This window comes from Mustela erminea, chromosome 3 (genome assembly GCF_009829155.1).
Source record: "Mustela erminea isolate mMusErm1 chromosome 3, mMusErm1.Pri, whole genome shotgun sequence".
In the NCBI taxonomy this organism is placed as follows: Eukaryota; Metazoa; Chordata; class Mammalia; order Carnivora; family Mustelidae; genus Mustela; species Mustela erminea.
In genome coordinates, this window is record NC_045616.1 from 70,652,690 (window position 1) to 70,668,018 (window position 15,329).

The 15,329-nt window shown below is 35.8% G+C and overlaps 1 protein-coding gene across 6 annotated transcripts in view; it reads right to left on the minus strand.

The window, feature by feature from the left end:
- The window catches only part of TRAPPC13 (trafficking protein particle complex 13), a 43,718-nt gene that overhangs the window by 20,667 nt on the left and 7,722 nt on the right, over nucleotides 1-15,329 (minus strand). For all 6 annotated transcript variants that reach the window (XM_032336116.1, XM_032336115.1, XM_032336114.1 and 3 more), the window contains exons 2-4: nucleotides 10,789-10,857; nucleotides 10,148-10,247; nucleotides 8,553-8,637 (exon numbers count right to left, since the gene is read on the minus strand). In XM_032336116.1, the coding sequence (XP_032192007.1) occupies nucleotides 8,553-8,637; nucleotides 10,148-10,247; nucleotides 10,789-10,857 (254 nt within the window). The remainder of the gene's footprint in view (nucleotides 1-8,552; nucleotides 8,638-10,147; nucleotides 10,248-10,788; nucleotides 10,858-15,329) is intronic.

Sequence of the window (15,329 nt, forward strand, 5' to 3'; positions counted from 1 at the left end):
TTAGACTAATCAAATCAGAAACCCTGGGGATGAGCTTTGGCAGTCAGCATTTTAACAAGCTCTCCAGATAATTTTAATACTTCCTAAAGTTTGAGAACAACTAGTATACACAAAAAGAGTTATCTGTTTTATTTCCAGTACAATAATTATATTGTTTTGTTTATATAACAATATTTTTAAATGTAGCATGTTAATATTTTCAATGCTGGATTTTTTTTCTTTTTTTTTTTTTCTTTTTTTTAAATTTTTTCATTATTCTTTAAAGATTTTATTTATTCATTTGACAGAGAAAGATCACAAGTAAGCAGAGAGGCAGGCAGAGAGAGAGGAAGGGAAGCAGGCTCCCTGCTGAGCAGAGAGCCCCATGCGGGACTTGATCCCAGGACCCTGAGATCATGACCTGAGCCGAAGGCAGCGCGGCTTAACCCACTGAGCCACCCAGGCGCCCCGGATTTTTTTCAATTAAAAAGAAAAAACTAGTGGTTTCCAGTTGAACATGGTAGACTATACAAGCATTTTTATTGTTTTAGTGTTGTTTTTACAACACTAAGCTGACAAAAGAATTTAAAAAAGTACAGATTCACAATCCCTCTTCCTTGATTTCAAATTCCCAGAGTTGTAAAAAATTAAAGTTTTAAGGGCAGAAGTCTGGGTATCTGAAGTAATAGCAGCAGTGTAACCATGAATTTCCCAAGTCATCCATAAAACAAAAACAAAAGCAACTAAAACTAAAGCTTGTGTTAATATAATTAGAAAGCATCGGGGCGCCTGGGTGGCTCAGTGGTTTACGCTGCTGCCTTCGGCTCGGGTCATGATCTCAGGGTCCTGGGATCGAGCCCCGCATCGGGCTCTCTGCTCTGCAGGAAGCCTGCTTCCCTCTCTCTCTCTCTCTCTCTCTCTCTGCCTGCCTCTCTGCCTACTTGTGATCTCTGTCTGTGAAATAAATAAATAAAATCTTTAAAAAAAAAAAAAAAAAAAAAAAAAGAAAGCATCATATGTCCAAACTTCATATTACCTGTAAGTAGACATGTATCAAATTTTTACAAGCTATTTTTCATGTTCTTGCCATGAACCTTTGCAAAGAATAAGGGAAGTTCAGGGGAATTTGAGCTGAAGAGAAAGAGAAGAGGTAGGTCTAATACTGATCTAAACCACTTCCAGAAAGACAAAGTCTATTCTAAGCATGAAAATACCAATAAAGTGCATTACTGGAAGATAAGAGCACGGTCTACAGGGAAGGGACTTAACAGTTGTTTGACAGGAAAGAAAACACTTCAGGGTTTTGAAAAACAGTTCAAAGGAGAGACACCTTTTAGAAACTGTGGAGTGAAGAGGAAAAATATAGGACACTACAATTCACATGAAAAGGGAAAATCTGGGGTGCTTGAATGGCTCAGTAGGTTAAGCATCTGCCTTCAGCTCAGGTCATGATCCCAGGGTGCTGGTATCAAGCCCGTCAGGCTTCTTGCTCAGTGGGGAGTCTACTTCTCCCTCTACCTCTGTCCACTGCTCCCCCTGCTTATGCTGTCTCTCTCTGCCAAATAAATAAATCAAATCTTAAAAAAAAAAAATTGAGGAACACACAACCCCATTCTCCTCTATCAGCCTCCCCAAAAGACACAGTAAAGAAACCACACTTTGTGCACAATGCTTTAAGAGGGTTTTTTTTTTTTTTTTTTAAGATTTTATTTATTTATTTGACAGAGAGAAATCACAAGTAGATGGAGAGGCAGGCAGAGAGAGAGAGAGAGGGAAGCAGGCGCCCTGCCGAGTAGAGAGCCCGATGCGGGACTCGATCCCAGGACCCTGAGATCATGACCTGAGCTGAAGGCAGCGGCTTAACCCACTAAGCCACCCAGGCGCCCCAGGAGGGTGTTTTTGAATTAGGAATATCAAAGCACCCAAACTGCATTTCACAGAATGCAAAGCCTCCAACAGTTTTCATCTATACAAAAATAATGTAAAAAGAAAATAGGTGAGAACTGAGAAAATTCACTGATAAAAACTGCCACCCAAAACCAAAGTGAACTACTGTATCTAAGAGAAAAATGTAAAATATTTAAACTGATAAATACTCTCAAGAGAACACATGAAATATAAAAAAACACCTAGAATGAGAAATTTTAAAACTAAGGCGAAATTTGTTGTTGTTTTAGCATGGGGCTAAAATTTTTTAAGAGAAGAATGTAGATAGTTGATTGAATTTGGGAAAGAAGAAAAGGACACAAATCATATTAGAAACGTAAAATGACAAACGAAATAATGGAATACACCTACTATTAAAATACAATCCATGAAAAGTTTCTAGAAATAACAGATCTAAATCTACATATTCAAAGGGTGCACTTGCTATCAGAGAAATGACATTAAATGACCAATTCTAAAACATACAGAAAAAAAATCCCCAGGGCCTCCAGGAAAAATTATCAAATTTCTTACAAGGCAAGAGAGTAAGACTGGCATCAGTCCTCTCAAAAACAGCATATATATATATATCTAAGTAACAAAGGAACAGCATTTTCAGAAGACATAAAGAAGGAAAATGTAAACAAAGGATTTTTATATCCAGCCAAACTGTCTTCCAAATATTAAAAACACTTTTGAACATTTTAAGGCTCAGAGGATATTACACCCACAAGCATGTCCTGAGCAATCTATTTGAGAAATCTCCAACCAAACAATATGCAAATAAAAATGGGAAGATATGAGAAGGGGGTAAAGGGAATGTAGTCTAAGCAATAAGTAGGAGTTAAAGGACACTATTAAAGACTAAAAGCCCTACAGTAAGCAGCTAAGTATGAAATAGTGAAGGTGGGAAGTATCATAAAAGGCATAAATATAAAGGCAAAACATAAAACAAAAATACAAATTAACAAAAAATTATTTGAAAAATAAGGAACTGAAACACCTTACATGGGGAAAAAAGGCATACTAGATATAAAAGAATAGGCTTACTATTTAAAAACAATGTGGCCTCTTTGAAACAAACCATATAAACTTATAGATACATGTGAAGGGACTTAATTTAGCTAATAAAAAAATTCAATATGGCTCACAAATCAAGACCCAACTATGTGTCGTATAAAAGAAACATAAATAAAAACAAAAGAATTGGGCACCTGGGTGGCTCAGTGGGTTAAAGCCTCTGCCTTTGGCTCAGGTCATGATTTCAGGGTTCTGGGATCAAGCCCTGCATCAGGCTCTCTGCTCAGCAGGGAGCCTGCTTCCCTCTCTCTCTCTCTCTCTCTCTCAGCCTGCCTCTCTACCTACTTGTGATCTGTCTGTCAAATAAATAAATAAAATCTTAAAAAAAAAAAAGGATTGAGGAAGGCTAAAAATAAAAAGATGGACAAAGGCCCACCAGGCAAATGGAAATAGTAACAAAACCAGGTGGTGATATAGGCACCCAACTAAGATTCAGGTGAAAAAGCATTAAACATGGAAAGGAGGAAACTTTTAGTGCTATAAGCAACAATTCAAAAGGAAGAATGACTAAGCATAAATATCTATGAACCAAACAGCTCAAAGTGTAAAAAAAAAAAAAAAAAGCACAAAGTGTAAGATACAAATAGTAGCACAATAATAATATGAGATTAGCATGTCACTTTCAGTACAAGACAGACCAAGTTGACAAAAAAAAAAAAAAAAAAAAGGAAGTAAAGATGCAGGACACCTGACACCACCATCAGTAAGATAAATCTTATGGATCTACATATCTAGCTCTACAGTAGATAAAAGAAAATAGACCTTCTTCTCAAGAACACATGGAATATTCATTAAAAATTAAATTAGGTCACAAAAACTAGCAAATTCTTTAAGTAGGACTAAAATAAGAACAAAATTTTCACAATGCAATTAAACAAACTATAGATCATTAACCAGAAAAAAACAAAAACCAAAAAACCCTTTCTATCTCAAAAACCTATTCAACAACTCAGGTAGAAAGGAAAACAAAAATAAAATTATAGAATTCTTTAAAAAGTAATTTTAATGAAAATGCTATACATTAAAATCTGTAGAATATATCTAAAGCATCAATCAGAAGAAAATTCACTTTTATCAACAGAAATAACAGAACAAAAATTTAAAAATTAAATCCTCAGCTGAAAAAGCTAAAAGAGAACAAAGTAAAAAATCAGAAGCATAAGAAAGGAACTTGTTAAAAGCAAAAATCAATGAGGTAGAGAATAAAAAAACATTAAATACAAGTAATGAAAATAGCTTTTTGAAAAAAATTTAAAATATACAAATTAAAAGCTAGTTTAATGAAGAGAATAAAAAAAAGGAAGCAGAATTATGCAAAGTAAGAAATGACTAGGGAAAAATAACACCAAATAAGAATAAGCTTTTTTAAAAAGGATTTTATTTATTTATTTGAGAGAAAGAGAAAGTGAGAGAGATCATAGAAGGAAAGGGTAAGGCTGACTCCTGGCTAAGCAGAGAGCCCAATACAGGGCTTGATGCCAGGACCCTGGGATCATCACCTGAGCCAAAAGCAGGTGCTTAACTGACTGAGCCACCCAGGCACTCCTGTGAAAAAAATTTTTTTTTTTAAGATTTATTTATTTATTTGACAGAGAGAGGTCACAAGTAGGCAGAGGAAGGCAGAGCAGGAGGAGGAAGCAGGCTCCCCACTGAGCAGAGAGCCCGATGCGGGGCTCGATCCCAGGACCCTGAGACCATGACCAGAGCCAAAGGCAGAGGCTTAACCCACTGAGCCACCCAGTTGCCCCTGTGAAGAAATTTTTAAGAGATTACTTTGCAGACCTGTATGCAAATACTACCTAAATTGGATCATTTCCTAGAATAAAACAGTTTAACAAACTGCTACACGCCTTTAGACATAAAAAGTTTAAATGGATCTCCATAGGAAAACAATGCAAATGTTATTAAGAAACTTCCCCCATTAGACACACAAGCTCACATGATTTCACAGAATTCTGTAAACCCTACAAAACCCAGATAGTCTAAATGCTCTAAATACACTGTTTTGAGGCACTGGAAATGAAGGAAAATTATCTAAATCTTTATTTGAGAGATCACTGAGGAAAAGGGAGAGGCAGAAGCAGACTTGCCACTGAGTGGAAAGCCCAATGAAGGGCTCGTTTCTAAAACCCTGAGATCATGACCTGAGCCAAAGGCTTAACCAACTGAACCGCCTAGACATTCCCTCCCTTTTTTTTTTTTAAGATTTTATTTATTTATTTGACAGACAGAGATCACAAGTAGGCAGAGAGGCAGGCAGAGAGAGAGGAGGAAGCAGGCTCCCTGCTAAGCAATCCCCAGATCCTGGGATCATGACCTGAGCCAAAGGCAGAGGCTTTAACCCACTGAGCCACCCAGGCGCCCCTCCTCCTTTTTTAAAAAATTATTTTTAGGGGCACCTGGGTGCCTCAGTGGGTTAAACCACTGCCTTCGGCTTGGGTCATGATCTCGGGGTCCCGGGATCGAGTCCCGCATCGGGCTCTCTGCTCGGCAGGGAGCCTGCTTCCTCCTCTCTCTCTCTCTGCCTGCCTCTCTGCCTACTTGTGATTTCTCTCTATCAAATAAATAAATAAAATCTTTAAAAAAAATTATTTTTATTAACATATGATGTATTATTTGCCCCAGGGGTACATGTCTGCGAATCATCGGGCTTACACATTTCATAGCACTCACCATAGTACATACCCTCCCCAATGTCCATAACCCAACCATGCTCTCTCTACCCACCAACTCCAGCAGCCCTCAGTTTGTTTTGTGAGATTAAGAGTCTCTTATGGTTTGTCTCCCTCCCCATCCCATCTTGTTTCATTTTTTCCTTCCCTATGCCTTAACCCCCCTGCCTTTCCTCTCAAATTCCTCATATCCAGGGAGATCATATGATAATTGTCTTTCTCTGATTGACTTATTTCGTTCAGCATAATACCCTCTAGTTCCACCTATGTCTTTGCAAATGGCAAGATTTCATTTCTTTTGATGGCTGCATAGTATTCCCGTGTGTGTGGGTGTGTGTGCGCGCGCGCACGCGTGTGCGTATGTTTCTCTCTCTCTCTCTTACATCTTCTTTATCCATTCATCTGTTGATGGACATCTGGGTTCTTTCCCTAGTTTGGCTATTGTGGACATTGGTGCTATAAACATTGTTTTTTTAAAGAAACCATAATACTGACATCTAAAACTGAATACCCAACATAAAAAAACGAAAAATATAGACCAGTATCATGCTGTGATTCCTCACCTATAACCTCTTAAGTTATTCTGATGTCAAAAATGGCTTATGTGTATATCATGAATCTGAATGTTTTACCTGAGAAACTAAGATAATTCTTGGTGGGCATTGCACAATAAACATTAGCTGCTATTATTATTAATACCAAGGCCTTTATGCAAATTAAAACTGAATAAAGCCAACATAAATATAAATACATATTTAATAGTAAGTATGGTATCATATTATTTACTCTTTTAAATACTGACTTAAATCATATGCACTTGCTGATTTATTCACTTTTATGAAAATAAATTAATCGTTACTGAATGTCAACTGTATGCCAGGAAAAAAAGTATATATTCTCAAAGCTCAAAGTCAGATCTTTTCATAATCAATGCAGAGGTTGGCAAACTTTTTCTTTAAACGGTCAGATAGCAGGGCGCCTGTGTGGTCCAGGGGTTAAGGCCTCTACCTTCGGCTCAGGTCATGATCCCAGGGGGCTGGGATCGAGCCCCGCATGGGGCTCTCTGCTCGGTAGGGAGTCTGCTTCCCTGTCTCTCTCTCTGCCTGCCTCTCTACCTACTTGTGATCTCGGTCTGTCAAATAAATAAATAAAATCTTAAAAAAAAAATAAAAAAAATAAAAGGTCAGATAGTTGGGACACCTGAGTGGCTTAAGTGTCTGCCTTTGGCTCAAGTCATGATCCCAGGGTCCTGGGATCAAGTCCTAAATCAGGCTCCCTGTTCAATGTGAGTCTGTTTCCCCCTCTGCCCCTCCCTCTGCTTGTTCTCTCTTTCTTTCAAATAAATAAATAAAAGCTTAAAAAAAATAAAAAAATCAAAGTTCAGATAGCAAATACTTTAAACTTTACAGGTTATCCAATGTCTCTGCAAACTCCCCAGTTGTAGTCCCAGTAGTAGCCTAATATCTGCCCCAGATAATACCTAAATGAATGACTGTGGCTGCTGCCAATAAAACTTTATTTATGGACACTGGCATTTGAATTTCATGTAATTTTCACATCCAAAGTAAGATTGTTTCTTTGAATCATTTGAAAATGTTGAAACAATCCTTAACTCCAAGGCCTTACAAAAACAGGCAAAGAGACCAAATTTGGCCTGCAGGCTATAGTATGACAACCCATGGTTTAATAAAAGGCAGAAACTCCATCCATAGTAAGACAAGCATACAAACACGTATGAAAAACTCTGCATCCAGTTTCTGGTAGTTGGGTCCTATATGATATTTGGAATACTGGCTCTATGAGGTCCTTTTCAATTCTAACACTTGCTGGTCATTTAAAAACTCATTTTAATTGGACTTCCCTTCCATCAATGCTGCAGTAACATAAAGTTACCATGTGAAGATAGCCTTGATGACTTCTGCCCGACCTACAGTAAATTTTTACTTTCTTTATATTTAGTTTCAAATTGTTTGAATTAGCATATTCTATCTCTTGATTTCTAATGCTAGCAAGAATATTCTTTTTTTTAAGATTTTTATTTATTTGACAGACAGATCACAAGTAGGCAGAGAGGCAGGCAGAGAGAGAGAGAGAGGAGGAGGAGGCAGGCTCCCTGCCGAGCAGAGAGCCCGAAGTGAGGCTCGATCCCAGGACCCTGGGAACACAACCCGAGCCGAAGGCAGAGGCTTTAACCACTGAGTCACCCAAGCACCCTGGGAAGAATATTCTAACTGGTGTATTTCCTACAAGCTATCCCATAACATGCTTTCATATCAGTCTTCCAACACAGTGCCAATACCTTTGCTCATAAGTCCCCACTGACTGCCCACTGCCTTAAAAAAAAAAAAAAAAAAGCTAAAACCTTTAGCTGTCAGCTGGCTTTTGAGATGCTCCACTCACTGGCTACTGCACATCTCTGTACCTTATCTACTTCTATCAAGTGAATTCTGTTCATGGCTACAAGAACACATTATGGATGCCTATGTCTGGGCTGATTATCATGTTTTGCTTTTCCTCTGGGTCCTACTATTCCTTGAAGATCCTGTTGCGTAACTTCTCCTCTAATATGTCCTCAAGACTGATGCAATCATCTGTGATCTTTCCTCCTCTTCCAAATTCTATTATGTTAATCACAAATTAATAAAAACTGAAACCTTTAACTGGTATACTGTCTCACCCAAGTGATCACAACTTTTGAGGATAAGGAAAAATCATTCTGTGCTTGTTACCATATTATCTTATACAATTAGGTGTTCAATTAATGCCTGTTGTTAATGACAATTAAAAAGTCCAATATCAAAGTACATCTTAATGAAGTTTCAAAAACATAAGAATACAAATTAAAAAGTTAAAAAAAAAATATATATATATACACCAAGCAAGAATGCCACTTACTTTTACTAATATATCTTTTACAACTTGATTGCTATCATTATGAACGCTGATGTAACTGGAAAAGGTCTCTCCCAAAAATATATTCCTGTGAAATAAAATAAACTTTTAGGCAGAAATCTACTCATATTTTAACACACATAATCTATATAAGCACCGCTGAGAACTTAAAATGGAGAAGAATTTATTAAAGGATAATGATTAAGTGAAATACTGCTTCAGCATTTCTTTGTGTACCCTATGCTGCTCATTCATTACCCAGTACAGTTGAAAATACTGATGTAGTCTATAAAATATGACATAATCTTGGCTCTCAACTACTGTACAAATAGCCTATTTCCCTAGACATAAGCCACTGAAATTAGATCCATATTTAAAGTCTTAATGATTATTTACTGACGAGGCTAGAAAAGGCAATTTTTGAAATAACTTATGCCCTGAATCTAGTAGAGACCCCCAATTGATCTGAGTTTTTTTTTACCAATTTGTCTTATTTTTCTAAGTTACTCTAACACAAATACTTTATATTTTTTGTAAGGTAAGTTTTATAAAAATACCTGTTTATAAATATATATTACACAAAAACCTATAAATATATTTCACATAAATTTTTAAATATGAACATAATTCCAAGCTTTCAAGACACCAGTCAGTAACTACATTTTGTAAACCTTTTTTAAACCTAAAAATTCCGGACGCCTGGGTGGCTCAGTTGGTTAAGCAGCTGCCTTTGGCTCAGGTCATGGTCCCAGTGTCCTGGGATCGAGTCCCACATCGGGCTCCTTGCTTGGTGGGGAACCTGCTTCTCCCTCTGCCTCTGCCTGTGCTTGCTCTCTCTCCCTCTCTGACAAATAAATAAATTAAAAAAAAAATTAAAAAAAAAAAAAAACCTAAAAATTCCATGTGGTCTTAAATTCTCTCAGTTGAAAACAGAAAAACCAAGGGCTTCTACCTCATTAATAACCCAGAAGTAGAGAAGAACTAAGACTAAGAGAAGGAATAAAAATTGACAGTTCCTAATGAGCTGAGAAGTCTGATAGCTTATGTTAGGAGAGGACTATGAAACTGAACAAGAAAGCAGCTTTCTAAAAGACATTTAGATTAAGCCAGTTAAAAGAAAAGGAATATAGGCTACTAAAAAATGCAGTAAGATCTAAGGAAGAAAGTTAAAATTTAATCGTCCCTAGAAACCACTATTCATACTTTGTTTTTTTTTTTTTTTTTTGCAGTGTGGTGGTGGTGGTGGTTTGGAGGAGATGGCAGAGGAAGAGGGAGAGAGAGAATCCCAAGCAGGTTCCACACCCAGGGTGAGCCCAGTGTAGGGCTTGATCTCACCACCCAGAGATCAAGACCTGAGCAGAAAGCAACTTAATTAACAGAGCCACCGAAGGAGCCCCTTTTCTTTTTTTGTACCTTTTTTTTTTTTTTTAAATTAAAAAACTCCCCCAGAATCACTAAGTATAATTCTGGTAAAACCTTTTTTTTTTTTTTTTTTTTTTTACCACTTAAATGTATGAGTATTTTTCCATTCATTAGTTATTTTATGAAAATATAATTTGTAATGGCTTTAAGTATGGCTTATGTCAACACATTCTTACCCGAAATTCTGTGGTAAAGTCAACATTTCACCCAACATTAAAATTTCTGCACCATTTACAGTTGAAGGATCATCTCTCATGAGTTGGTTAAAAAGATCTCCTATAGAAAGAGAAAAATGTAAATTCTAAAATCTATCTTGTAAATAAGTTTTACTGCCACAAAGAAACAGCTGGGAGAAATACTTTAAAAAAATGCTTTAATAAAAATCTAATTTATTATCTTCACTACAACAAATTTATGACAAAAAATTTGAGTTTCATAGAGAATGAATGCTTCAGAAACAAAGGAAAATGAAGGCCATGAGATACAAAATATAAAGAGCTCCAATAATTTTAAAGGGAATGGCTAATATACAAGTTGATGGACCATGTGAAGATAAATAAAATTCTGATATCATGACTATGAATGTATCCTTACTAAAATTAAGTTTCTTATTGCCATGGGATATCCATAGTATCTTGACTTAAGAGATTATGAGTAAGACCTACTATGTAAATGGCCACTACTTATATCATACAAAGAGACAATAAAGAATGCAGCAAAGAGTTAGTAGAAGACTGGCAAGACTATGCTTATTCCAAGGTAACACAGGTAACCCAGGTTTCAACTTTTCCCTAGGTACAAGCATAACAAAGCATACCAGGTAAGTCTTTTTCTTCACATGTTACTGGAATATTGGTGAATAAAGTAGGCTTAGTTAACCGCATCACTGTGAATTAAGAAAAAAAAAAGAAAGAAAATGTTAATATTGTTTTGGACTAGCATTCCTAAGTTGAGTGTATGATACTCATCTGTTCTTTACTAAAATCAAATATAACTAAAGCTTCCTAAATATAATATTAAGTACTTTTCCAAATCGTACACCAATGATTTACTAAAAATATTAACTTACAATAGAAAATCTTACATATGACTTATTCAAAGCTTAATGCATTAAAAAAACTAAATGTAAATGTAGAATACCACATTATAGAAAAACTGGAAAATAAAGGAATTTTAAAGTTTAAGGTATATGAGAATAAGACTTTAAGAAAAATCCTGAGTGACATTCTTTGAACAGTATCAAGATATCTTCCTGAAAGGGAAAAATGTTTTGATTCACCACCATGAATATGAGACAGTAATTTTAGAAAAAACAATCTTTATGAGCTTTATCTCTCGGTTCTAATCACTGGCCACTGGAAGTTCAGTAAGTGGACCTTTAAGTAATATTCATTCTGTAAGGAAATGATGAAAGTATCATTCAATGTATAGCTATTTATTTATTTTTTTAAAAAAGATTTTATTTATTTATTTGACAGACAGAGATCACACGTAGGCAGAGAGGCAGGCAGAGAGAGAGGAGGAAGCAGGCTCCCTGCTGAGCAGAGCACCCAAAGTGGAGCTCCATCCCAGGACCCTGGGATCATGACCTGAGCCACCCAGGCGCCCCCAAAGTATAGCTTTTTAAATTCCAACCAAAACTAAGATTTGTTCTTGGGACATGACAGAATGTGTCTAAAGTTTAGAAAAACAAGTAAAAATAAGCTAAGGAAATTAATCGGGAAAAATGAGGCAGACATGAATTTACCATATATTAAAAGATTGGTCTATAGTCAACAAATTGGTTTATTAATGCAACACCACACAGATATATTAGATAGTAAAATAAAGATTATTAGGATGAAGGAAAAAAAAAAGCAACATGATAAAGCACAACTGGTTGGCTATCTGGGAAAAATAAGAAATTTAACTTACAAATTAAATTCAAATACCAAACAAATTGCCTATGTATCAAGCAGTTAAGAGGCAAAAATTAAGCCACAGAAAACTAAAAAGTGAAAACTTATGAAATCTATTACAGTGCGGATAGGACATTTTAACTAAAAAAATCTTTTCAATTACTTCTAAAGACTGACCTTTGATCGCATTAAAATAAAGACAAAAATATAACAGTAAAAATCATAGAAACTTGTAAAATATTTCAGAAAGTTAATCATTTCTTTATACTCTGTTAAAAATGTACTTTCATGGCGATTCACAGACCTGTACCCTGGGGATAAAAATATATTATATATTTATTAAAAAAAATAAAAAAATTAAAAAAAATGTTCATTCAAATCTAACCCAAAAAACTTTAAAGACTATCAACTTAAATGGTCAATTCACAGTTTAAGTGGTATTCATTAGCATATGTAAACATATACCACCCAACTACTAACTAGCTATATCATTCACAACAAATTCAGTGTCTTTCTCATTGGGTCTCAGGATAAATGTCATCTTTTCCAAAAAAGAAGTAACAGCAGCTCACCTTGTCTCTCTCATAGCCCCTTGTATTTATCATGAACTGATAAATGTACTTATTTATAGCATTTTGATCCAAACTTCACAAGGTTGAGGCTCTTACCTATTATACTCCGTTTTCGACAGTTTCTGGCACATAGTATATTCCATAAATCTTTGCTGAATGAAAGAATTAGCACCTTACCTAAATCCTCAAGTACCTGATATTATTTTGACGATGTTACATTTCATAAACGGAGGCCATTAAACAATGTTATATATTAAACTGATGGCTGTTGAGGGTTGCCTAGTTGGCTCTTGGTCTCAGAGTTGTAAGTTCAAGCCCTATGCTGGGCACAGATCTTACTTAAACAAATTAAGTAAAAACAGATAATATAAATATAAGTAGATGGCTACCGAAACAGGCAACATGTTAACCTTAAAATTTCTGAAGTCACTTTGCATAGCTGATATTTACTGAGCATTTACTAGTGCCAGATAGCATGCTAAATACTTCACAAGTATCAACACATTTAAGTCTCATGACTACAAATTTGGTGTCATTAACTACATTTTACACATAAGGGTGATACTTGGAGAAGGTAATTTGTATATAAGACTATATAGCAGATAGGTGGCAGAATTAGATCTGAACTCAGATAAATTCACTTTGTTCAAAACTAATTCTCTGTATTATTAATTATAGGCCTAGGGGCATAAACCTGTTTACGTTATCCCTTATCGGAAACATCGTATGGGCATTCAAAATAGAACTCTGTGTCAAGCAGAGTATTAACCAGCTACAGATCATTGATGGGCACCCGAAGTGGTTGAGAAGGTTTTCTTTCTCCTTCACTTCTAACTAGGAAAGCAGATTAAAATTCAGTTCTATCTGAAGGGGAATAAAAAAGTGCTCTAAAAATGATAAAGAAGAGACTTTTTTTCCACAATCTAAATATCTAAGACTCTAAGCTTTTTTCTTTTTTTTGAGAGAGAGAGAGAGAGCGAGAGAGCAAGAGACACAGAGATAGTGAGAGAGAGAGAGAGAGAGAGAGAGAGAGAGAGAGAGAGAATGAGCTGAGAGGAGAGGCAGAAGCAGGTTCTCCACTGAGTGGGGAGCCTGACATGGGGCTCAGGCCCAGGATCCTAGGAACATGACCTGAGCTGAAGACAAATGCTTAACCGAATGAGCCACCCAGGCCTCCCTCTAAGATCACTTTTTACACCAAGTAGTGTTCTCTATGCCCCATTTTTTTTTTTCATTTCAGAAGAAACGTGATCTTAATAAAAATATGCTCTCAAGGGAATCCTAAAACACTATTTTTAAAAAAGCAACCTCAAAAATACCATGTGATTTCACTCATACATGGAACTTAAGAAAGAAAACAAACCAGCAAAAGGAAAAATGGAGAGAGAGAAGGCAAGAAATGAACCCTTAACTATAGAGAACTAATGGTTATCAGAGTGGAGGTGGATGGGGGGGATGGGAGTAATGGGTTCGTTTGACTTAGAGATTATGCACTTGTATTGAGCACCAGGTGTTGTATGGAAAGGCTGAAGCACTGTTTCTGTACACCCGAAACTAATATTAAATGTATGATAACTAAATGGAAATTAAATAAAAAGTTAAAAAAAAACCCATAAAGTGTTTTTGAGTTCACCCAAATGTGTAGCCACCCTATTTGCTTATTATATGCTCGAACTTCCATTGTGTACAAGTCTTATAAAGTTTAGTTTTACTCATTTTATGATTTCCTAGGAGATGAGATAATAGTGGGTGAGGAATAACCCTCCATTAAAAATAAAAACTTCCCAAACTGGTATTAAAAATATTAAAAATACCAGTTTCCTTCATATTTTCAAAGAGGGTAAAAAATCAGTGTTGGGGGGGGAGCAGTTGGTAAGAAATACTATCATTCTGTGGACTCAAAGAAAACTACTATAAAACACAAACTGGGCAAGTCCAATTAGTAACATAAAAGTATCTCATATTGAAACTCAGTGTTTCCTGTCTTACAGCAAATAAATGGAACTCAAATACTACACATAATGTTTGTTAGCTGGAAAAGACCAAATACCAACAATAGCAAGGTTTAAGAAACCTGGGAGAGGAACTATAATAAAGCATTGGTTACTTTTTTTTTTAAAGATTTATTTACTTTAGATAAAGTAAGAGAGTAGGTACACTTGGTGCGGGTTTGGGCAGAAGGGGAGGGCGAGAAGGGACTTCCCAGTGAGCATGGAGTCTGAGGCAGGGCTTGATCTCACAACCCAGAGCTCATGACCTGAGCCAGAATCAAGAGTTGGAGGCTAACTGAATGAGCCACCCAGATGCCCTAATAAAGCACTGGTTATTAAATGACAATCTTATATTCAGGCTTGAATGTTAAAAAACAGGTTCTTTGACAAAAATTAAAGAGACAAAAAAGAATATGCAATTTTCAGCCAAGTGCCAAATCAAATACTCACTAGGCACAACAAATAGTGTCATATGTGGTGGCATTTTCATTGGAACTCACAAAACACAGACATTTACTTATAAAATTTAGGTTTTACCTATTATTTAAAAAAAAAAAAAACTTCTATAAGTCTTCAATAATTTATGTAAGAGGCCTGAAGTTACAAACTAATGAACTGGGCCAAGTTCAACTTTTGTATACATTTTGCTTGGAAAGAACATTAAAAAATAAACAACAACAACAACTAAATTAAGGCAGGATCTTCTTCAAGTTCAAAGTCCTTAACTATATTCCACAGTCTTGCCTATCTAGTCCCTGAATGATTTCAAGTTTGTGAACTGTGAATTCTGGATATTTTGAGCACATTTTATCAAAGTGAATCATTATGCAAGAGCTCATTTTGAAATTCTCAAAAAATTGTATTTAAGCTATTTGATAAATTGGTAAAGGAAGCTAA